Source organism: Sus scrofa, chromosome 13, assembly GCF_054392235.1.
Source record: "Sus scrofa isolate SSC_HxYL_T2T_F1_AM1 chromosome 13, Sscrofa_HxYL_maternal_Yorkshire_Landrace_v2.0, whole genome shotgun sequence".
Lineage (NCBI taxonomy): Eukaryota > Metazoa > Chordata > Mammalia > Artiodactyla > Suidae > Sus > Sus scrofa.
In genome coordinates this window covers 67,413,019-67,438,463 of record NC_139395.1, presented here as the reverse complement: position 1 = coordinate 67,438,463, position 25,445 = coordinate 67,413,019, and the positions used below count along the sequence as shown (strand labels likewise).

General features: G+C 40.8%; 1 protein-coding gene across 31 annotated transcripts in view; it reads left to right on the top strand.

Annotated features, from left to right (window-relative positions):
* The window catches only part of FOXP1 (forkhead box P1), a 624,214-nt gene that overhangs the window by 364,231 nt on the left and 234,538 nt on the right, over positions 1-25,445 (top strand). For 24 of the 31 annotated variants that reach the window (XM_084989002.1, XM_084988996.1, XM_084989016.1 and 21 more), the window contains one exon: positions 17,959-18,146. In XM_084989002.1, the coding sequence (XP_084845128.1) occupies positions 17,970-18,146 (177 nt within the window). In that variant the 5' untranslated portion in view covers positions 17,959-17,969. Of the gene's footprint in view, positions 1-1,051; positions 1,426-6,315; positions 6,422-17,958; positions 18,147-25,445 lie in introns of those variants that run through there. The other 7 variants (XM_084989018.1, XM_084989011.1, XM_021070851.2 and 4 more) reach the window with 2 other exon arrangements.

Genomic DNA, 25,445 nt, shown 5'->3' with positions numbered 1-25,445 from the left:
TCAAATTCAAGTATATCTGGTCCACTGGCGGCTCTCTTTCCACCACACCTGCCTTCTCAAACTTTAGTGTGAATCACCAGGGAGTTCTTACTGCAAGGCATGTTCTCCATTCAGTGAGTCTGAGATGGGACTGAGAAAGTGCATTTCCAGCAAGCTCCCAGGTGACACCCATACTCCTTTCCAGGGAACCACAATGTTGTGCAGTAGAGGTCTGCACCAGAGTTGCAGTATAAACAGTGATGACTTTCTTATCTTTTGGAGACATGGTTGGTTCTCTTTGGAAATCCTTAGCATAGTACAGAGCCCTTGTACCTTTACCAGGCTCCTAAGGGAAGTGCCGCAGGGATCAGCTCTTGGATAAAAACACTGGCCCCTTTTATCACTTGGTTATTCATAAGCTGTGATCTTTGATGAGTCTTTACTCATATATCAATGGTGGGATGATGCTAATGGACCCCTGTTGCCTCCATTAAAAGTCTCATACTCAGTACCAGGTGTTGTTTCTGCTCTAAAGGTGCCCAGTACCACTGCTGTTCACTGCTACCATGGAAATGCCAGGGAGTAGCAATGCCCTTCAGAAGTTTCTTTGGATATTTAGTTGAAGAAGGTGTCCTATTGAAACTCTGGAGTCTCCAGACATCAGGTGGCCCCACCATTGACTCTGAAGCCATCCATTGGTCCCACCGCCCAGTGTGTGAACGGAGGCTGCCATCAGTGTCCCCGCTGGTGGTGCCTGCTCTACCGAATGTGGGATTGTGGGCCTCTTAAGCTCTACCCTTCTTGTTGGCATGGCTGTGACAGTTTCTTCCTAAATACCCTCCCTGGCTGAGCAATTCTTTCTAGCTCTTGAGAAATAGGTGCAGCAATTGGCCTTTTTACTAGTTATAGTGTAAGGTTCAAGGTCTAGGTGCTTATCTTAACCATTTGACACTACACGGTGGAGCATATCTCTAAGAAGGGGCCCCTCAGTCAGAGCTGTGATTACTTATCACCGAGCAGTCTGATGTCCAGCCCCACCTACACTGTGTGACCAGCCTCTGTGCTGGTTCACAGTTAGTGAGTTCAAGCCATGCTAAGTGTAGGGCGTTATCCGGGCTCTTGACTTCAGGCTAATTCTCTATTCTTCCCAGCCATTTACACCAGATCTGTTCATAATCTTTGTGCCTGATGGGAGCCTACCCTTCATTCACCATGTAACATAATGTCACCTTTTTTTGTTTTTTTTTTTGGGGGGGGTATGCAAGATTTGAAGATTCGTTTATGTTGTGCTCCAATTGTGTAGTAGTAAAAATTAAAGGGGCACTTTGAAAAAGCTTTATTTTAGCTCTGTATTTTGAAAAAGTCTTTCAGAGATGTCTTCCTTTATCATATTCAGCTGTGCTAAATGGTCATGAGGGATGGTTTAATGAGATGAAGACTTACAAGGTAAGAGCATCATTATATTATTGAAATCAGACTGCACGTAAATTGGCAGATACCTGTAGTTTGTCCTGAAGTCGTTTATTGAAGAGCTTGCTTTAGTTCTCTTCACATGGACAGGCAAGGCACCAGAATTATAGATGATGAATGAGGAATATGCTACTGATGGAATTTTTTAAAGCACATGAAGGTTCTTTCACGTCTTTGCTATCTTAACACGTTAGGTTTTCTCCCTTCCACTTTTATTTTTCATTTGTTTGGGAATGTTACATCAATGTTAATCTAAGTAGACTGTATGCCTATGTCTATGGATTCATCAACTTTGCAAAGGTAATGATTAAGCTGGACAAATGTGTAAAGCCACACAAAGAAAAGGCAGTTTACGTCTCACTTTTCTTTCATATATATAAAAATTATTCCCTTTTTATAATACCTGGGCATCATGGTCATTGTTCCCATTAAAAAAATACTGTATTTTGTGAAATGATACGATCTCTGAGGCATTTCCCATTATATAGACGCCGTGTCTTTAAATTATAGCAATTTCTTAAGATTTTAAGGCAAAATGGGCTCTTAGAAGTGTGATTAATAGCAGGGAATGAGGCTAATGCTGGGTCATCAGTGGCACTCCATTACAAAAAAGGTTGGACTAATAAAAGCATCCATCTTTTTGACCAATAAAGCATTTGAATGATATGCTTATAGTTTTTATCATAGAGTGGTTACTTGGTAATGAATAAACTCTGAACTTGCATTGAAGAAAGGCAGCTCTACTTAAGTGGCTGTTGCACTAGTTTTTTGATGATGTGAGAAAAGGCAAGTCTGGGAGGGAGGCTTGTGTTGGAGTGGCCGGTTTGATTTCCAGGTTGTCTTCTACAAGCATAATACCCATGGCCCAGGAGTCCCATTCAGTTTAGAGAGTCTAGCTGGTTGATTATTTCTCAAGCAGCGTAAGGGTATACAGTAGGCTCTCTATCAGTGCCTTATGCATTGCATTGTTAGGAATACTATACTTAGGAGTCAAGGATGTAGACTGGTCTCAGGATGGAACTCCTAAGTCTCCTCTTGCTCAGTTCCCCAAGACATAAGCTTGGACCACTCACTGGTGTGTTGGAAGAGGATTTTTAGATGGCTCATAAATCATTCACCGGTTCCCATTATTGTGAGTTGATGTTGCAGCAATTCCATTTTCAGTCTGTTTTGATCCTTCTGATACAGTCAAGAAGAAAGTCTCCATTTGGTGCGAGTGTGTCTTTAATCTCTCTTTCCCCATTGTAAGTTCATTATTTAACAAAGCAAGAACATGGCTTCCACCCAGAGCCTCTGTGGACACCAGGATCTAGCTAGAATTTGATTACATTCGTTGGGTTGTATTACCTTAATTAGAAAGTCTTTCTCTCTAAAGGGAAGCACACCGGTTTTCCATTTGAGGCAGTATTATAAAGTTTTCTCTGAAATAGATTTATGTTGGCCAAAAGTAAGTAATTTGTAAGAATAACATGGGAGATGTAGATGAAGATGGCAAAAATAATGAAGGTAGAAATAAATGCTTGAGGTTTGGAAACTGGCTCAAGTGGTCACTATGGTAGCATGATCGCTCTAAGAATCTCAGGATTTCTAAGACCCAATCTTGGGTCTTCCCAGAGTTTCCTGGAGACTCTTTATTTTTGAAAATAGTTTATCAAACAGGTTGTATAAAAAATTCAGTCAGTGCCCTCTATCTTCCTCTTTGATGTATTTTTTTTTTCAATTTTTAAAGTTTTATTGAGGTATAGTTGATTTTTAATGTTATGGTAATTTCTTCTATACAACACAGTGATTCAGTTATGCATATACCCACATTCATTCACTTTCAGAGTCTTTTCCCACATAAATTATCACAGATTATTGGGTAGAGTTCCCCTGTGCTGTACAGCAGGTCCTATGTGGAATATTGGCCTCTTTCATTTGTTTTAATTAAATTTTTAGTAAAGAAAGCTTCAAACATTTAGGTTCTGCGGGGAACAAAATAAGTAAAACAGACACGTGCAGGTAGAACTAAAGGTGGATTAGGGCAAGTTCCTCACCACAACTGGGATAGAGGAAAAAGGCATGTTATATCTCCCAGTCATGGGGAGGAACCCGTAGAATCACCTTGCAGTTAAAAAGGGCCTCCATTTGGGTAATGGTTATGCGAGGCTTAGAAAACTCCAGGGCTCAGCTATTGGCCTTTACCAGGGAAATGGCTGCCACTCTTTGGATTATCATTTAGAATTGTAAACTAAAACCCCTTACCAGTCGTTTGGTTCATTTCAGGCTCCAGGGATAGAAAATAAACATGAAGGTCAGGAGAACTCCTGGAAGAAACCAGAAGTGTGGAGAGTGGGTAACCAGCATTTTTCAGTGAAGATGGGGAACAGGGATGGGGGGATAGAGCAGGATTCTTTGATTTCATTTTTTTCTCTCTGTAGTTTTGCTGGGACATGGGATAAGGCCCTGCTCTGTGTCCTAGCCATCTCGGCCGCATGCGCAGAGCAGTGAGCATGGAATTTGAGAACGTTCCGTTCCCAAGGCATTTGAGGAAGAGTCTGTGTTAGTTGTTCCAGCAGCCAGACTTGCATCATCATTCAGGGTTTAGCAAGGCTGGCTTTCTTTCTCTGGGGCAGTGGAACAGTTTAATCCCCACAGGCTTTCTAGGGCAGAAAAGGGATTCATCTCAATGTCCGTTCCCTGTGTCTATAAGGTGCTAACAAGTCCTCAAGCCTGAGGAATTCTTTCCTCCTCAGGCACGGAACCCTCCGTAGAATTTTCGTCTCCAGACACTGTGGAGGCCTGAGGGGCTGTGTTGGTTTGGGGAAAGGAGAGAGTCAGCAGAGAGGCACTTAGGAAACAAACTATGGCACAACACAACCAAAACACACAAGAAAACCCTCTGCTATTTTGTGCCTTGGCAGTTGCAGAAGAAAGGCTAGATTTTTGAAGCAGAAGGTGGAATCAGGAGCAGCTAGAGAAGGTTAGGAAGTTTTTAATGGAAATGAGGGTGGGGGGAGAGGAGCTGGGAAGACCAGTAAAATTTTGGTTATACTTTTTAGACAGAGATGGGAATTCCAGTAATCTGATACTTACTAGTGTAATTGCCAGAATCCTCCAAGGTATATAGCCTTAGTTTTTTTTCTAATTTCATTTTCCTAGTTTCACATTTTGCTTTGGTATCCAGCAGTGTTGTGCTATACTTGGCAATGACACAATGCTAAATTTTTAAAAAATTAATTAACTGATTGTGAATGTAAGACAGAGATAAATTACCAAACTGTCGTTCGGTATGTTTTTGCTTATTACATTTTAAGTAATAGAGAAATGTTCTTCACCTGTATCAAATTTAAGTAGTTTAATGATGTTAAAGTATCTGTAAAATAGATTCAAAGAAATGTTTTGATTGCAAATGGTATTCCTAAATATAGAATCTATGATAAAGTTTGATAACGTTCTTAGGATAAACAGCATGCTGTTCTATATGTTAGGACACAAGAAAACACATTTTTGGAGAAAAAACCCTTCTTTGTAACACTTTGTTAGTGGACACATTGAACTTATTCATTATTGGCTTGGAAAACCAGGATTTCTTTGATAAGCTCACAACATGAACTCTTGAGTCCTTCTATGTAACATCAACTGATTAGGATATTATATATAATCTTTTTTAAGGGCAGAATCATCACCTAGTTTAGTTGGATTTTTGCAGCGTGGTTGGAAATGCTACAGATCTGTTTGTGGCTCTAGAATGCTAAAGTGTATCTTGGAACAAGAAACTCGGGGAGAAAGAAACATTAGCGTTTTCCTTCTAGATGAAAATATTTAAGATTGGAATCAGTGTTTGACCCATATATTTCATTGATAAGAGAAGATGAGCCCAGGAAATGAATGTGTGGTTATTCAAGCATGAAAATATTACAGTCTTTTCAATCTGTTGCTAGATCCAACCTATAGTAGTTGAAGCACTGTGGATGCTTATTTTTATCTGCAAGCCAGGAAATCAAAGGGCATTGACTGAACTCTGTTTGCTTCATTTGGGGTGGGGGGGTGACCTCGTTTTCCTACAGGGGGCCATGCTTCTTTGAGACTTTCGAAGTGGTGTCCCCAGGAAAGAGTTAACTGGATTTCACTTGATTCGCTCTGGCTTATATGATGATGAGTAATGCAAGGTTGGTAACGGCAAATTGTTGTTTATAAGCAAACATGGCATTGTGCACACAAGCAGGCCTGGTCTCCAACTGGTTTGATTTCATGGTGGTCAGCAGCTGATCTATGTAACATACAACCTTTCTGCCTCTCTAAATGTCAGAAGAATGACTGTTTGTTTATCTTGCCTTCTTTGCAGCTGTTTACTCTGTAATGCATTTACCTCGACCTTGATTCCCAGAGAGTGGCCCCTCTCTCCTCCCCAGTTGTGTTTACATTAGTCCTGCCCCTGGTGTCACCTATGAAATCTGTTGATTATTCCACCTGGTTAATGTTAAATTGCTCTTGTAAGATGATGTGTTTGTTCATAAACACAAATGCTGGGCGCCTTGTTTACTGTACCCATGGCAGCAATCGTTATTAAACAAATATTGCTTTGTTTGCGGGTGTGAGCAGCAGTTTATCCTGCAAGGTCTGTTTAAAAAACACACACATTAGAAAAAAAAAAAAAAACTTAAATGCTAGAATTTTGATAAAGAAAGAAAAAGGGGAACTTGTCCCTGGAATGTGGTTGAAAGAGACTTAGGTTTGCTTTTCTTATCTTTTGCTTGGATGAAGGGGCTGGAGAGATTAGCGAGTTGTTTGGTTTTTCTAAGAGATTTCCTTAGTGTAATGATATCTATGCAGTTGTTTGCTCTTTTCAGAAGGGAGAGAGCTCTCCTGAAGGGCCACTAGCTCAGTAATAGAACATCAGATGGCTAGAAAACTTTGTCGAACAAACAAGGACTTAAAAGGTCTAGGAGAAAAAGTCTAGTGCTATGAACAAGGCAGTCACCTTCGAAAGGTACAATCCCTGCGTTTTGTATTTTGTGTGTGTTGTGTGTGGTCCTTGGGGGCTCCTTGTGGGTCCTCTCTGATGTGTGTGTGTGCTCTGTCTAGTTCGAAAAGGAAATACAAACTTTTCATTTGATACGTTCTCAGTAATTCCTCTGTGACGCTGGACAGCCTAACTGGGAGGAAAGCATACAATTAATAGGCAGTGATATATGTTAAAAAGCTAATGTTTTTATTTTGTTACACTTACCTGCCTCACTTTAAAATGTGCTTCTGCATTGTGTCATTTAGTGAAGTAAAGCCAACCTTGTGTCTCTTTATTCAGCTTGAGGGCAGGCGGTTGTGTTTATGACTACTTGCTTGGACAGTGGCAACCATAATAGATAAGACCCAACAGGAGCCCGTCCTTTGTCATGTTTTGCAAACAGCAGAGCAAACTCAGCTCACATCATCTCTGCTTTTTGTTTTTTAAATTATTGTTTGTTGCTGTTTCTGACTTGGCCTTGTGTTTCAAAACTGGGCAGGACTTGCTAAGGTTTGCTGTAAATTACAAGGATACACCAGACCATCAGGGTGGGGGCTGGGGGGTCATGACCTTCAACAAATGGTGGTCTTTTTTTTATCAGACAAAGTCTGCTCCCCTAGCTACAGGAGTTCCTGGGGAGGGGGTGGAGAATGCAAATATGCGTATTGGAGTTTTTGAAGAGTAGAATTAAATAATTGTCCCTCTCACACAACAGAGGAAGGCAAGCCACAGACTTCTGGTGGCCTGCATTTGGAAGTGGCCATGATGCTGTGAATTTAGCATTCCCTTTGGCCACCAAAGCCCTGAGGGGCTGCACTGAAGGGGCTTCACAGGAGCTACATAAAGTGTGTCATGGAACAGGCTGGTCACTGATTGGTGTTAGGGCTCTGGCCCCATGTGTATTCAACTCTATAAAATAGGGAAGTGGAAAAAAAAAAAAAAAAAACCATTCTGAATTTGTCGTCAGTCACTTTATGAGAATTCAGCTGTTTGCATGTTTAACGGGATAAAGTCCAGTCTGGCAGGCTTTGTTAGAGACTAAACTTAAAATGGGTTTCCTTAGGTGAAAACCTATTTTAATTAAGCTCCCCAGAACACCTGGCCAGGTCGTATCCTAAGCTTCAGAGGCTTCCTTGTGGCAAAGCAAACAGCCTAGTACTGGATTGGCAAGGCTCCTCTCTGGTCTCTGTTTAATTATTTGAGCTCATCTGGATTAATATGCCAGGGCGTGCGGCTGGATTCTCCTTTGCGCTTCTGTTTCCTAGAGCAGCTTCTCACTTCCATCCTCTGCCCACAGTTGCCATGATGACAGCAGTTCAACTTTTGTTTGTTGGGAGAGAAGGAAAACAAGCCTGGTAGTCTCCTGAAGTTCTAAAAATAAAAATTAGACATCTGTAACTTTGAAGAGGGTGGGATGCTGGTTATCTGCACTCCCTGATGTCTCAAGAAGTTTACAGTTTCCCAGGAAAGGTGTGTTACAATGGGTTGTGAGAACCAGGCACCTAGAGTTTCTCTGAGCTTCTTGGGTGCCCTGGAGGTGGAATTCGGAAATGCCTTGGACTTCCCGAACTGGAGCAGCAGAACCGAATACTATTAGGAACCATGAGGTTGGGAGTTCGATCCCTGGCCTCCCTCAGTGGGTTAAGGATCCGGCGTTGCTGTGAGCTGTTGTGTAGGTTGCAGACATGGCTCGGCTCTGGCGTTGCTGTAGCTGTGGCATAGGCCGGCAGCTGTAGCTCCAGTTCACCCCCTAGCCTGGGAACCTTCATAATGCTGTGGGTGTGGTCCTACAAAGCAAAAAAAAAAAAAAAAAAAAAAAAAGCGTTTTCCTTGGAAATTTCAGGTCCCTTGTCTTCACATGGAAAGCCTGATAGAAAATGGAAGCCATCTTTTTGTTACAAATGTACTTTTAACTACCACCTTGTTCCTCTAGCAAGTCATAAATTACAGGGAAAATTAAACATCCTGTTATTTACCATCTCCCTTCCCTCTGAATTGTCCTTCTGTATATAGTAAATGTTCACCATGGGTTTTGGAAAAGTTCGTCATTGGTTGATTACCTTTATATTTTCAACCACTGGGACAGTCCTACTTATGTGAAGACTTAAAATGATTAAATGACTCAAGTTCTTTTCTAAGTTTCAGAATTCCACAATGGTTAGTCATTCCTCAGAAGTACAGGAAATAGAGTATTTGAAAAGAAGGAACATAAAAGGTGGTGACCACAAGCCCTTGATCTCATTTGAGGGAGAGGTTGGCCTTGGATTTGTCTGTTGTGTAATCATTTAGTTAAAAATTCAGCAGTTATGGGAGTTCCCTTGTGGCACAGGAGGTTAAAGATCCAGAGTTGTCACTGCAGTGGCTTGGGTTCCATCCCTGCCCCAGAAACTTCCACAGGCTGCAGGTGCAGCCAAGGAGAAAAAAGAAAAAAAAGAAAAAAGAAAAAAATATATTCAGCAATTAGGTGCTAAATGCCTGTTATGTGCAAGACATGTCTTAAAGTCAAGTTGGAGAGAAAGGAATTTTTTTGCTTTTAATTCTTACTAAACAAATGGAGGTGGGGAGGTGCAGCAGGAAAGTACTTTAATCTGAATATTTTCTTCCATATAATTGATAAACTTAGATGTGTCTCTGGTTTAACTGATAATACAAACTAGTTCCTATTTCTTTTCCCCCCTCCTCCTTTAACTATAAAGGAGAGAGAACTACATTATTACTGTAATTATTATTACTTTCTTATTGTTATTAATTATTACATTATTAACAATGAACATAATCTCTATCCCAAACTTCCAGCCAACTGAGGATTCCTTTTTTTTTTAAACTGAATTCCTGTTACAGATTCTGGCTCTGTCGGTTGCATCCACCATATTGTTGCTTGTACTCATTCCTTTCCTGCATTCTTGAAGTCCAGAGAGATGAGTAGTTCCTTTAAGACACACATGCCAGTGCTCTCTAGAAAAGGTATTCCTGGAGCTTATTTCTTTTTTCTCCCCTGAGAGACCCAGCCCATCACCTGCATGATAGTCTTTCTGTCTCTATTAACCTAAGACCTATGAGGATTGCAGGTTTGCCTTGGTCCTCCTCTATGACTCAATAAGTGACCACTAAAAAAATAAAGAAAATACATGCTTTTGACCGTTTCGTTGCACCTGAACTTTTTTCTCTTTTAAGTGCTAAGTGAAATTCCAGATTTTTAAAAGATAGATCTAGACATCCACAGTGCACGATAAAGTTGATAATACATAAATCATTTTTAACAACAGGTAATATGCATAATTTATGGTGTTACAGTGCTATCTTTTTGATATTTATGATGGATAATGCTCAGTTTTTGCCCTCATATTACTGCTTTAAATTATACCACAAGAAAATTAATGAGAAGGTAGATTTATGGGTTTCATTTGTTTGTCAATTCGGAAATTAATTGGGTGTTAATTTTAGCCGTCCCTCATCAGGCCAGGACTTGAGTCTGTGTGCATTACTTTGTATTCACTGTGGCTTACTTCCCATTTACTGTGGGTCACTAGCTTTGCATACATTAAAATAGCCCTCCGGCTCATTCCCTTGATTACTTTTTGAACTGCCATGCATTAGAAAATTTACGCCTTTCTGTTATAATTATGAAAATCTGGTATTGGAAGATGGCGCCTTCACAGAGCAGTCAGCACCCGAACTTCTCAACTTGGTTCTCGGATTGTCTTGCGGTGAAATGGGACTCCTGCCGCTGGGGGCAGTGGACAGATGGATGGTGGTGTCCGAAGGGTTCATTGACAGTGTACGGAAGCGATCTCCTGTTCTTTTCTTCCTCCTCCCCTTCCACTTTCTCCAAGAGTATGCCATGAGATCCCCATTCGTAGACAGTACAAGTATGCAGTATCTTAGAGCCACAGCTCCTCCTTCCTGCCCTTTTCCCACCTGCTGCTTTAACTCCTACATATCACCTGTAATTCCCTCCCCCAACCCTTCCTCTCCTCACTGCCACTTGCTCCAGGAGCATCTCACCAGGTAAAGGGTGAACAATTGGGGAGCATGTCCCACATGCTAGGAAATGTAGAGCCCTCTACAGAGAGGCTCTGTCTTCCATCTGGATGCTTTCTGTGGCTTGATTCTCTGATTTGGATAGGAGTAACTCCCAGGACAAGAGTAAGAGTATCAGGTGATTTAGTGTCCAGGTCACCCTGGTGAACAACCTTTGGGGGTTGATCCCCTAGCCATACCTTGCACCTTAAACCTCCTTTGTGTATAGCCTGTTGCCAGGTAAATTGTACATTTTGAGGGAACCAGTTCTTTTATATAATGAGACCTAGAAGTACATACTGGCTTTATATCCTGAAGACGCATTTTTCTTCTTCTTTTCTGAAGCACACGAACATGATCATTAAGGATTTTGAATCTTTTTATTTATTTTTTTTGGCTCTTGTCTTTTTAGGGCTGCTCCAGTGGCATATGGAGGTTTCCCAGGCTAGGGGTCCAGTCGGAGCTATAGCCACCAGCCTATGCCACAGCAATGCGGGATCCGAGCCACGTCTGTGACTACACCACAGCTCATGGCAACACCGGATCCTTAACCCACTGAGCAAGGCCGGGGATGGAACCCACAACCTCATGGTTCCTAGTCAGATTCATTTATGCTGTGCCATGATGGGAAATCCAGGATTTTGAATCTTCATGATGTAACATGAGTATTTTATTTTATTTTATTTTGGTTTTGTCTTTTTAGGGCCACACCTGCAGCATATGGAAGTTCTCAGGCTAGGGGTCAAATAGAAGTTACAGCTGCTGGCCTGTGCCACAGCCACAGCTACACAGGATCTGAGCAGTGTCCTGCGACCTACACCACAGTTCACAGCAACGCTGGATCCTTAACCTACTGAGTAAGGCCAGGATCCAACCCTTGTCCTCATGGATACTGGTCAGGTTTGTTACCACTGAGCCATGATGGGAACTCCACAATGTGAGTATTTTAAAGAGTTCTTCTTGCGTAGCACAAGCTAGCCTGACCCCCACCCGCATTCTTGTTCCATCTACACACCCTACTTGGAATATAACTGATGATGAAGTCAGAGCCACATGCTCAAGATTTCTATATTACAGGCATACCCTCTTTTTATTGTGCTTCGCCTTATTACACTAAACAGAAACTGCATTTTTTTAATATGTGGAAGGTTTGTGGCAACCCTGTGTCAAACAAGTCTATTGGCCCTATTTTTTTCCGGGAGCATTTGTTCACTGTGAGTCTGTGTGTCACATTTTGGTAATTTGCACCACACTTCAGACTTTTTCATGATTATTATATTTATTATAGTGATCCATGATCTTTGATGCGACTCTAATCAAAAAAATGATGCCTTCCTGAAGGCTCAGATGGTTACCTTTTTTTTTTTTTTAGCCATAAAGTGTCCTTTAATTAAGGTTATGTACCTTGTTTTTCAGATATAATGCTATCTATTGCAGATTAAATGGACTACAGTATAATGTCAAAATTACCTTTTTTTTTTTTTTTTTGACTACCCCTTGGCATGTGGAGTTCTCAGGCCAGGGATCAGATCCGAGCTGCAGTTGCGACCTATGCCATCCCTTTAACCCCACTGTGCTGGGCCAGGACTGGAACCTGCATCCTGGCACTGCAGAGACACCACCGATCCTGTGAGCCACAGCAGGAACTCCTGTAACGATTACTTTTACATGCACTGGGAAACCAAAAAATTTGTGTGACTCGGCTTTATTGTTGTGGTCTGGAACCAAATCTGTGATGTTTCTGAAGGATGCTTGTATAGAAATTTACATAGTGGCTCCATCTTTAAGGTCAACCTTTTCCTCCCCGCTTCTTTTTTCTCTCCAAGACTTCCCACTTCCATCTTTCCATCTTTTTTTTTTTTTTTTTTTCCCTCAGAGCTTCTGTTCTCTCTTCAGAATGCATGCTATTTTCCTTCTTTCCTCACACGTGGATGAGCAATAAGAAAGAGGGTTTTTCTTTTTGGGGGTTGGGGAGGGGATGGATCATATTATCACTCTCATCATTTTCCAAAAAGTGATTTCACTGTTAACTTTTCTTCTCCTCTCCCCAAAGAAGGAGAAATATGTTTTACAAAACTATGTTTAGTTTAATTTACACATCGTTTCATGAACAGACCAAGTTCTTTAAGGGCATTTATTCTGCTTCATATAAATAATTGATCAGCCAAGTTAATTTACTTCTGCCTGACTTGGTCAACCTTAATTAACTGCCCTGGAATCAAGACTGAACTTTTTGTTAGCTTAAAATCTTTCACGAGCATGATAACAAGGGCTTTATTTTCCTTAAATTTTCAGCATCAACACTGTAACCAAGGAAATAATCATCATAATAAAGCATTGCTTTAATTTACTATAAATACATTGGCCTGGATATTATGAATTTTCCAGAATACTTCCAGAGAGCAGCTCTGTTGGCAACGACAATAAATAAGAACGCTAAACTCAGTTCTTATCCTTCCTACAAGTCCCTCCAGCACCGAAATCGATCTTTTGAAATCAGTAGCTCTGTAATGTTTCCAAGCAAGATGAGGAGCGGGCCATTTTGGCTTCCTTAAGCTTTCCGACATCTGTGCGATTGTAGCATCAGCTTTTGTATGGTTGTGGTGAATGGATCATATGTGATTTAAACACGCCCCGCTCCTTCAGAGACGCTAGTGAGAAAGCCAGAGGAAGGTTTGGCTTTGTTTCCAGAGAAAGGCCTTCTTAGTAGGTATGGCAAGCCCATGCCCTCCAGGTGTTCTGCCTTTCCTCTTTTGGGATATGTGCATCCTTTCTCCTTGGCTGTTTGTCACAGAGCAAAGCAGTTTGTTGGTCCTAGGGTGTCCTCGGGGAAGCGAAGGTTATGCATTCTGGGAGCCTGAGACAGGCACCCGAGAAAAGAGCGTACAGCATCCTGTGGTGGAGACACAGGTGCCTGACCCATGTCTGGTTTTCAAGATGACTTGAAAATTGTAAAACTCAATCGAAAAAGGCAAATACAGTTGCTCGCTTAAGAAGGCGGACCCTTTCAGCTTTGTATTTTAGATGCTTTTCTTTGTCTCCCTGCCACCCTCATTGTTGTCTTTTCAGGTTTGGACTTGGTATTCTTTGCGTTGATTTACTCATTCACCACCTAGCCTGGGACTTGGCAAACTGGAAATTTTTTCATCGTGTATTGAAGGGACAGGTTCATGTCTGCCACAGCAGGTGATACTGGCTACAGCTCTTCCTTAATTTGCTGAGGTTTAGTTTTTTTATCTGTAAAATGGGAAGAGCAATCCCTGCCTGCTTTTTCTCTCTCACAGGACTCTTGTGTGTCTAAAATGTACATCAGAGGGCTTTGTAGTTGGTGCAGCGTGATACAGATAGAAAGGCTTATTAAGTGGCTTGGAACATTCCATAGAAAGAAAAACTGCCAGCCCAGATATTGTTAGAAACGTTCTTAGACATCGACACTCCTAATTTTTCCCATGTGCTTTTCAAAAACCTGTTTTCTCCTGATTGGTGTGGGAGATGATGGGAAAATTTAAATCTTCCAACCGACATACTACTGTTAGCACTTGACTAATTAAGGACATCCTCGGACCAAAATAATCCTTTATGCAATTTTGGTCCCAAAGCCTGCTCTCTCACAAACCTGGTGTGCAAGCCAAGCTGCTTGGCGTGATGCCTGCAAAACTTGTACTGAAGGACTTGGCAGTCTTCTTTGGAACTGCATAGAGCAAACCCTTCTCATCAAATTGTATGGTAGAAATTGTTCTCACTCCACCCACCACAATGGTGTCAACCTCAGCAACCAGGATCGGGGTCAGTCTCTCAGACACGTGTCTTCTGGTCTGGGGTGCCGACAGTCACATGCTTTGAAAGCAGCCTTCTACCTGCAGCTCTCAGTTTCCTAAGAACAGATACTTGGCTAAATATGCCCTATGCTGAGGGCAAGTATAGAGTTTAGGTATAAACTATGCTTTGGTTTTTGAAGAGTGGGAAATCCCTGATATGGGTACATGGATAGGTGTTCCACAAGGTTAAATTTTTTTCCCTTTTTTCTTTAGGTGTTTTTTTGCTTTTTAGGGCTGCACATGCACACACACGGCATATGGAGGTTTCCAGGCTAGGGGGTCCAGTCCAAGCTACAGCTGCTGACCTATGCCCACAGCCACGGCAATGCGGGATCCAAGCCGCATCTGCCACCTACACCACAGCTCATGGCGACACTGGATCTTTAATCTACTGAACGAGGCCAGGGCTCAAACCCACATCATGGATACTAGTTGGATTCGTTATGGCTGGGCCACAATGGGAACTCCATCTTTAGGTGTGCTATTGATATATCTTAATCAAGAAATGAGTTTCCTTGGTAACAACTCAGAGACAATTGTTCTCGCCCTTGAAAACCTAAACACTGTCTTTTCCTTCACTTTGTACACATGGGGACTGTTTGTGGAAGAGAAACTAAACAGTGGGGAAAATACTACTTAGGTTTCACACACTGATTTTTTTTTTTTTTTAATTTTTGGTGATGAAGTAGGTACTTGCATTGCCTGATTCTTGCATCTTAGAGAAAGTTTTAGTTGTTTTTGGAGATTGTTCGCTCTGCAGACTGTAAGAATATGAGTGCAAGTGTTAAACGACTATAATTACTAGAATATATGATCCAAAGAGACAAGAGTGAATCAGCTGTTGTGTCTGGGTTTGTTTCCCACCTGTTAACAAAAAATGCCATTCTTAATCCAGTTCAAAATTGGATTAACTTTAAACAATGTACATCTTCTGGTTTTATGAAGTTGGTAGTCAGGTTGGATCGTACTAGGCACTGAAAGGAAATAAAGGCAGAGTAGAATATTTATGCTTTTAATTTTTCCATTTGTTTTAAATGTATAAATTTATAGAAAAGAGACTTCAACCAATTTCTAGCAAGAGGGCAACCTCCTGTAAAAATGCCCAGTTTATTTTATTTTTATTAGAGTATAGTTGATTTACAGTGTTGTGCCAATTTCTGCTGTAAAGCATAGTGACCCAATCATACATCCATCTGCATTCTTTGTCTCATACTATCTGCTGTCATGTTCTACCCCAAGAAACTGGGTATGGTTCCCTGTGCTATGCAGCAGGACCTCCTTGCTTATCAATTCTAAATGTCATGGTTTGTAAGGATGCCCAGTTTTTGAATTTCCCTGTTGTCACACATTTCACATGTGGGGGGAGAAATCTATAGCATTGGTTGTACACATGTATTTCAATCAATTTGTCTAAGTTTTCTGTCCTTTTATCTAGGATTGGTATTTCACACTTAAGTCCTAATTATTCAGGCATTTTTCCTCTTGTATGTTTGAATTGTCATCCTCTGTTAGTCACTGTTGTTTTTTTTTGGCTTATGAACTTGGAGTGACCCTGGCATTTTCGTTGTTCGGCCCCCACTGCTCCTCAACTTTAAGAAAACACATAGCTAGGAATTCTCACGTCAGTTCGAACTTGTCCATTCTCGGTTCCATCATTAGTAGCGATGATACATGCCGGGCAAGTTAAAAATAAGTCTCATGGAGCCTTAGGTTTCTCATCTGTAAACTGGGGCTAGGAACTGTCATGAAAACTAAATGGGAGGTTATGTATACATCACTAGGAGGGCGTGGTACGGCACCGGTGATTAGGAAGTCGTACCAATTGATATTAGCAGATGTTATCTGTTCTTTGTCCCAGTTGGCCATCTTTACCGAGAGCCAGAACTGACTCTCCAGGATAATGGTTTTGTACTGAGAGAGAGAGTGTGAAATACATTTACACAAAGGTCCTATTTTCTAGTGACTCGCCCTGGACGGCAGTAGTTCCCCCGTATCCAAAGCTTCACTCTCTGAGATTTTTTACCCTCAGTCCGAAAATATGAAATGAGAAGTTCTAGGAACAGTTAATAAGTTTTAAATTCCACGAGATGAAATCTTGCCCTGTCCTGCTGCAACCTGCCTGGATGGTAATTGTCTCTTTGTCCAGCATTTCCCGCCCATTTGTCACTTTGCAGTCATCTCGGGTATGACCTGGTGTCATAGGGCTTGTGTTCAAATAACACCTATTTTACTGAATAAGGGCCCCAATGTGCAAGAGGAGTGATGTTGGCAAGTCAGATGTGCCAAAGGGAAGCCAGAACGGGCTTCCTTGAAGTGAAAAGGTGAAAGTTCTCAACTTCATAAGAGAAGGGGGAGAAAATCATGATGTGAAGTTGCTGAGATCTCTGCCGAGATTCTATCCACAATACTGCGATGAAGAAAAAAATAAATTCGTGCTAGTTTTCCTGTTGTAACTCAAAGTGCAAAAGTTCCAGCCATAGGTGTGATGAGTGCTTATTAAGGTGAAAAAGGAATTAAGTACATACAGTAAGATTATTTTGAAAGAGAGACCACATTCACGTAACTCTCATTGCAGTAGATTGTTATATTTGCTCTCTTATTTTGACTGGGGTTCATCTCTTACTGGTCCTAATTTAGAAATTAAACTTAGCTTAGGTATGCATGTATAAGAGGAAACACAGTATGTATTGGGTTTAATACTAAATGGAGTTTCAGGCATCCACTGGGAGTCTTAGAATATATCCCTTGTGGATAAGAGGCAACTATTCTGTGAGTGTGTGTGTATACATACATGTTTGTATATATATGTGCGTATGTGTATACTTGTGTGTATATATGTATGTGGAGTGTGTGTGTATCTTTTTTTTAACTTGATGTTTAGTACTTTCAAATTTAGAACTTTGATCTGCCTAGGCAACATTTTCTCCAAAATAAACATAAAAAGACCTAGACCTTTCAGGCATTAAACCAAACTAGAGGCTAATAAGCCAGCAGGAGAAACACCTAAACTTGAAATGGGGCTTCTTGGGACAACTTTAACCATACAACAAAGATCATTTGTTCAGGTTCTAAAAAGTGGTAACTTTTTTTTTTTTTTTTCCTTTCTTAAAGTGGCTTATCATTGGAGTGGACAATTTTGAAGAGTTTCAATACTTGAATGATTCTAAGGAGTGTGAATTTTTAAAAAACGCTTTTGGGGTTTTGACTGTAAAGGTTTTCAGCAGGAATTACTTCAGGGGCCTCCTGGTAATGGGTATCATCTCCTGAAGACCGAATTTGGAGGGTATTTTTCTAGGAGTGTTAACACACAACACAGAGTCCGCACGTACTAACTGATATGCTGTATAAAATGACTTAGAGTTTTCGAGCAAACCATATAATCTCAGAAATTTGACCATAAATTCCAGGTTCACCTGAAAAATGTTGCTTTTTTTTCCTAAGGGGAAAAAGAAAATACACACAAACAAGCAATTCTATGAAAACTTGTATTTGGACCAACAGTTCTATACTCAAAATCTAGGGGATCGGACCACTAACAAGGGATTAAGTTGAGTGAAAGAAAACGACAACTGTTTACAGATTTTGGCAACATTGAAGGCAGGGCCCTTCTCCTTATGTACAACAACTGTGTTAACAGCTGCTTTTTCTTTCTCCCCCACTCCCTCCTGAAAATCCTTCTATCAGGTTTTTGAGTCATGATGCAAGAATCTGGGACTGAGACAAAAAGTAATGGTTCAGCCATCCAGAATGGGTCGAGCGGCGGCAACCACTTATTAGAGTGTGGCGGTCTTCGGGAAGGGCGGTCCAACGGAGAGACGCCGGCCGTGGACGTTGGGGCGGCCGATCTGGCCCACGTGCAGCAGCAGCAGCAGGTACCAGTGCTCTGGACTCGGGCTGTAGAGGGTGGTGGCTGCGAAGCCCACCCCTTAATCTTATCCTTAACCACTGCAAGTGTCTGATGTTTCCTAGGCTGTCGTTCTGACTGTAAGCAGCATTTTTTTAAGTCACTAGTGCAGCAGGGCCCTGGTGATTGGCTTTAAGAGACTGGTCCTCCAGCTCTTGGGAGTTCAGAGTCTTGCAAAGCCCCCTCTTAGGGAATGGCTTGTTCAGAATGAGATTGGGTGGACCCCTGGCCACTTCCTTCAAGCCCCTCCTGTGTTAGCCCAAAGTTTCACTACTTGGAATAAAATGAATCTTTGGTGAAACAGTTCCCAGTGTTTGAATTAAAAAAAAAAAAAAAAAAGGCGTATCAAGTAGAAGGAAACAGAAGTTCCTGTCATGGCTCAGTGGTTAAAGAATCCAACTAGGAACCATGAGGTGGCAGGTTCGATCCCTGGCCTGGCTCAGTGGGTTAAGGATCCGGCATTGCCATGAGCTGTGGTGTGGGTTGCAGACGCGGCTCGGATCTGGCGTTGCTATGGCTCTGGTATACAGCTCCGATAGACGCCTAGCCTGGGAACCTCCATATGCTGCGGGTGTGGCCCTAGAAAAGACAAAAAAAAAAAAAAAAAAAAAAAAAAAGAAGGAAACAAAATAAGGGATCAAGGATGAAAGAGAAATAAAAGCTATAAGATAGAAGTAGGCGAATAAGGGGAATATAAATAAATAGAAATACCCAAGCAGAATTGGGTAGGTAACAAGACATCAGTAACACAGGCCTCAGTGTAAGAAATTGTTTGCTGCTACCTGGAGAAATCTGGGGAGATGAGCCACTTACAGATGTTTCTTATATACCTATGGCAGTTGGTATGTGGCTAAATCCTATTAATGTGTCTTATTGGTGGCTCCCCAAAATACACATAAGTTGAGACATATTCCTTCCTCTTATATCCTTTCTAGGCATTTAAGTGGGTACCTGGCAGTGACTGGTAAAATACTTCCAGATGGTAAAGGGTGTGACCTAGAAGGTGGTGTTGTGTGGCCAGAGTGTTGATGCAGATTCCAATAAGTAATGACATTTGTTTGAAGATAGGCATTGTTTTCTCAGCCGTTCTTGGAATGAGGAAATACTGTTTGCTTTTGTCTATGATACTGGTTGACTTTTGTTGCATGTTAGTTTTTGATTCCTTGATTCAATACAAAGTAATGGTGCCATTTGGAAAAAGGTGAAAAAAAGAATGATGCATCTTGAGGCCTTTCTGAATGAAACAAATTGTTGGGGGATGAGAGAACAGGAAGAAAAAGGCAAACCTCTCCAACCATTTTCTTGGACTCTGTATCAGAGAAGCAAAGGCCATCCTTTCGTGTCTTAGGCATATGGCTTTTACCAGGGTCTAAAGCATGCTTGGTTTTCTCCTTGCTGAGAATTTTTACAAATAAGGAATCATCACATTGTTAGCTGATCAGAGGTTGGTGGAACCAGCACGAGGCAGTGGAATCTGTCCGGGAAAGATACAACAGAGAGAAAGAGAAGGAAACGAACAGACAAGCTAAGATCTTAATTCGGAGGACTTGCAGCGATTTAATCTCTCTCTCAGTGGCAGCTCAAACTTGACTGCGCCTGCTCCCTGGTACACATCATATCGGCTGAGATTTATGATCTCTGTTGTGTATAAACTTGGGGTATTTGCATTAGTACAAATGGCCAAATTCTACCCAGTGAGAGTGTTGACAAAGCCTGTCAGTAAGTGGTAGAAAGGTATATGTATGTGTATGTGTATGTATATATATTTATATGTGTGTGTGTGTTTGTTCATGTGATATTCTCAGATAGTTATGGTTATTTTGGGAATAAGTAGTTGGTAATTGGATTTGCCATTTTCTATGCCCTTACCATAGAGAGGCCAAGATCAACTGTTTCTTTATGGAGCAGCTGAGGGGAGGCTGTTGACTAATGGGGTATGCACCCTGAGTAATTAGTATTTAGAGTATGTTAATCAGATAAATAGGAAATGAACTTCTGAGTTTTATTTGAAGAAATAAAAACCATTTGCTGTCTCAAAGTTGTAAGTCTGCCAAAAACTTTATATACTCTCAACATACACACAGATACGCATACAGAGAGACATACACACAGAGACACATACACACACCCCTAGCCCACTAACAGAAACCACAAGCTGACCTCCCAGAAGAAGGTTATTTGAGAGCCTTTTAACAGCATCTTCCTTGAAAACCATCAGTAACTTTATCTTGGCTATACCCACTATGGAAAATATCTTGTTATGAGTTATTAATATAAAAGTCTATACCTTTTGATTGTGCTTCAAAGTGCTATTAATATTTTTTTATAACAATTATATACCTATTTGCCACTCATATGTTCTGGGAAGGAAGAAAGCAGTTGGCTCTATCATTGTGGCTAAAACCCCACATACTGTGGTTGGCCAGCCTTTTCGGTCTTTTAAAATAAAATACTGACAGCTGTGTGACTTCCCTAAGTGTACGATGGAGGCTCTTAACAGGTTGTTGGGGCGGGGGGAGAAAATCTGTAGATGAAATAAGAAAAAAAACTTTTTAAGTATCAAAAAAGTTTTACAGGACTCGTGTGATCAGTTTTCTTCCAGACTGAAAACTGCAACAATTAAACAGTTTGGAGAAATCTGAGTGTCACCGTGATGGACGTGGGTTGTTTTCGTCATTTGTATTCTACAGGTTTTTACTTGAAGTGAGAATACCAGCAGTGAGAAAATCACAGCCATGCTGAATTCATTACTGCGGTAGTCACACAAAACCACGGATAAAATTTCAATAACTGCAGGCCACAGTTGAGTAAACAGTTGCACTGAAATTTAATTCCTGTTGACTTTTCCCCCATTCCTCGCCAGGGGCACATTCTGATTCTGTAGTACAAAGACAACAGGGGTTACAGCTTTGATTAATGTAGGACAGTGGAAGAGAATTAGAACTGTAAAATATGTTAGAAGTCCATGGAACAAAAAGATCTGGCTTAAAAGGGCTTGGTATAAAAATGAGTTAATTATGCTGTGTATGAAACTGAACATTCTAGGATTTTCCAGTTGCACCAGTACAATCATGGACGATAGAGAATTTTTACCTAGTGCCAGGATTTAAGGTAAATAAATGCAAACCTTTTCATGTTTGATTCATATTACTGAAGATAACTACAAATGAGACCAAGGGCCTTTTTAGGATGAAGAGCTTTTGTGAAGATGCGTGGTGGAGTGAGTGACTTCTGTGCTGGGTTTGGTCTATAGATTGGCCAAATTGGGTCCAAACAGAATTGTTGTTTTTTTAAATGACGTGGTTGATAACCTCGGAAAAAAAAAAGGGCAAAATCTGGCTTTTCCATATTCTCTTGAAAAATCAGCAGATCTGGTAACCAGGGCCGGATACTCCTACCCGGGTAACAATCTGGGGAGATGAACTGCTGCTGTGTCAGGGAGTCTGAAGCTCTCCAGCCCCAGTTCCCATCCACTACGTTGGCTCACTTGTGCCCTCTAGGCCGCAGAGTTGGTGATTTTGGTCTGCAAGTTGCCATCATCACTCAGAAGCCATCAGCCTAGGAGAGGTGCTACCATTAGCTGGAGGAGCCCAGCCACACACTCACAAGCCGTCTTCCTCTCTCAAAACTAAATATATTATCTCTGTAATGTTTCAACTCTACTTGCATCTGAGCCATGAAACGATTATAACAATAGTTTTCTAATACTATAATTTGATAGAGTTTCCCAACATGCTCCTTGAGCCATTGAATAATTCTCTACCCAATACCATAACTGCTTTTTATTTCCTATTATGCCCACCCCATTTCTAGGTCTGTAAAAGTTCTGTGCTGGATATGGACTCCTCCATTATGAAACTCAGCAACAAATACTATTACCAATTACTAAAGTGGTTTTTTTTCCCCTTAAAGAAAGGATTTTAAAATGTCCAGAGCAATTTCTTAAAGTGTGTGGATTAATGCATTTTAAAAGTCTTGAATTTTAGAAAGCAGAATTTTATTTCCATATTGCTGCAAATGAGAGCTTTTTCAGATAAGCATATTACATAGAGCATAATGTTTAGAAGTTTCTCCATATACAGCATATGCTGTCAGGTCAATTAACAGAATGCATACTAGAAAATGTTTATTCAATAAAAATGAATAGCTGTTAAATAAAACAGCTATTTTTTAACAACATTCCATTTAATGGTGGACTTTTTTTCTTTTCTTTCTTTCTTTTTTTATTTTTTTGGTACCACCTGGCACTTTTATTGTCTGCAAATCAGTGTAGGGAGAGCTTTGGTTGCTAGAGTTTTGAGGTGTGGCTATCGTTTTCTATGAGTAGGGCAGATTAGAAGTAGTCTGTAGAGAAAGACACTTTAAAAAGGTAAAACTACATATGGAATTCAAAGATATATTATTTGAAGAGAATGGATAAGTGGTGTGTTTATTTTATATAGCCTCTTTGACATTTGGTGTAAGGTGTTAGACATTTTTGCCCAAAAGATAGTGGTACATGTTTCACATTAATAATGTAAAAGGAAGAGAAAATATTCTGTAACTCTTAAGGTGGTAAGAGAAATAGAAAGGATAGGGAGCTTCTGCAAAATCAGGAGAGGAAAGGTTGAATTTTACCAATGAGCCATTGAAGGAGGTAAAAGATTAATTATGATACAGGAAGTTCCCATCATGGCTCAGCAGTGATGAACCCAACTAATGTCCATGAGGACACGGGTTTGATCCCTGGCCTTGCTCTGTGGGTTAAGGATCAGGTGTTGCCATGAGCTGTGGTGTAGGTTGCAGACATGGCTTGGATCTGGCGTTGCTGTGGCTGTGGTTTAGGCCGGCAGCTGCAGTTCTGATAGGACCCCTAGCCTGGGAAGTTCCATATGCTGAGGGTACAGCCCTAAAAAGATGACTCCCCCCCCAAAAAAATACATATATATATACACATATATATATGTATATATGTGTATATATATATGAATGACGTGGGACCAGAGAAACTCAGGAATTCCTCTCTTCATTGTCAAAATGGCAGAATGAATCCCTTCCTTTGGTTTTTGTTACTGAAGTTACCAGTGGATCTTGAACAGAGCAGGAAGGATAGTCTACCACCATTTCAAATTTTAACTGCCTCTGTGGGAAACAATGCCTGGAAGAAATAGCTGTCAGTGTTAGATGGGTGAATGGGCAGTAAGCTCATTTGAAAGGAGCCCTCCCTTTGTTTCTCATTCTTACCCATCCTCCTGAGGGGGACTGTGTGAAATTCCAGTGGCCATCCTTTGCCTTGTTTCTCCATCCACAGAAGGAAGCCCAGGTAATTAGATATGGCGCTAGGTGTAAAGACAAGGTTACCAGTGGCCAGGTGAGCCCCACCATTATTTTTTTCTTTCGAAAAGGCTGCTTATATACTTTGTAGGAACACCCTCAAGTAGCTGCCAGGAACTGTCTTTGGATGCCATTGAAAGAGTAAAGAGGTTCCCCATCTCTGTCCAAAAATGGAAGCTTTCAGAAGAAATTATAGAAGATGACAAGATTATTCATGAAGCTGGGCCCTGTGATAGGGGCTAGTGCCTTCCTTCACTGGAAGGTGAAGACCCGAGGTATAATTTTAAAGGAATTGCTCTGCTAAGATAAACTCTTTGGGGACACAAGGTAGAGTTCAAATACTAAAGAAAATTTTGAGGGTCAAAAATAGTTTGTAGGAATCAGTGCTACCAAAATGTTAGCAAAAACCATACAAACAAATTGAAACAAAACGGAGACAGGAATTCAGATAATTCTGACAAATAAAGAAAAAGCAGCCACAACAATAACAAACACACACTTTTTCTCAATTCCTTTTGTGGATATTTCTGGCAAAGTCATCTTTCACCCTGAATGCTAAATTTAGTTCTCTGTTGTTTAGACCTGCCTTCCATCAAAATACTGTTGTCAAAAGATTTATGTAACTTGTGATGTGAGCCTTGTATGAAATTCTTTCAAGTTCTGATTTCTGAACAGTTGTATGTCATTAATCTCTCCATTGGAAATTAAGATGGCCCAGGAAACACAAAAGAAAGAAAGGAAAAAAAAAAAAAAGAGTTGTGTACATAAGAGAGCGTAGTAATAGGAACCCAGATGCCACATTTCATTATGAGTGAAGTGGGCCCTCTTGACTTGATGCAAAAGCATTGCTACTTTGAGAAGGTAATTTTCAGCCCTGACCTGTGAGCTAATAATACTAATAAAAAAGTACTCCCTATCTCTTGTCTAATCAGAAATCTCTTTTTGAACTTTCGGGAGGTATGACTTTAATAGTAATTTGTTGACAGATTCGCTTTGGTGATTGCAGAGAGTTTGTTTTGCAAAACTGGCAGGCTCCTAGCTGTTCTGGGAGGCAAGCAACCTACTTTGCTGTTTTGCAAGTGCTTGCTTTTATTGACAACTAGTGCTGAACTGGCAGAATTGGTATGTTTGTGTAATGTAAACCTACAGCTCGCCTGATGGAGTCTAGTGTACTTTTAGGTAGTGCATAGATTACTTGATAAAAAGGGTTACAAGGTGGCTGCTTTTATGACAGAGTAGAATAGCAATATAAATGCAAGTGGTAGATGGAGCAACAGAAAGGAAGTTTATATAGGGAATTGAACCCCATATTAGAAAGTTTCTTTTCATCACTTAGTCTTTGAACTCCAATCTATTGTAATTATGAAGTGTTACTTGTAACATTCCAGAGACCCTTTGCTAAATACTATGTTTGATTTGGTTGGTGGAAATACAAGCACATTTTTTTCTTCCTCTCTCCCAAGAAAATGTGGTGAAGCGAATTTTGCATACTGGCCTGACCCAGCTGTGGTCCAAGTGGACAACTAAATGTGCTACAAGACATGTCTTAACTTTGTTTCTTAGCTTTGGATTTCTTGAAATTCATTTGTTCATTTGTTGGCATATTCTTTCATTTAACCAATACATATGGTGCTCACTTCTTTATAAGGAATGGTGGGGACCACACTGAGGTGCGAGGTCCTGAGAGAGCATGGGTGAATAACTTGGAGTATATTTGGCTGGAGCCTAAAGAGTAACCCTGGGGAGCAGTGTTAGAAGAATGGTTCGAAGGTAAATTGAGTTCAGTTTGTGGGAGGCTTGAGTTTCTAAGCCAAGGGATGTTTCCAAGCCAAGAAGAAAGGCCATGCAAGAGGAGTTGGACTTGAAGATAAATTAGAAGGTTGGACCTGGACTGGAACGTAAGGAAAGAGATCCCTGGGACATTAATAGTAGTGACAAGGCTGTTGGGCTTGGC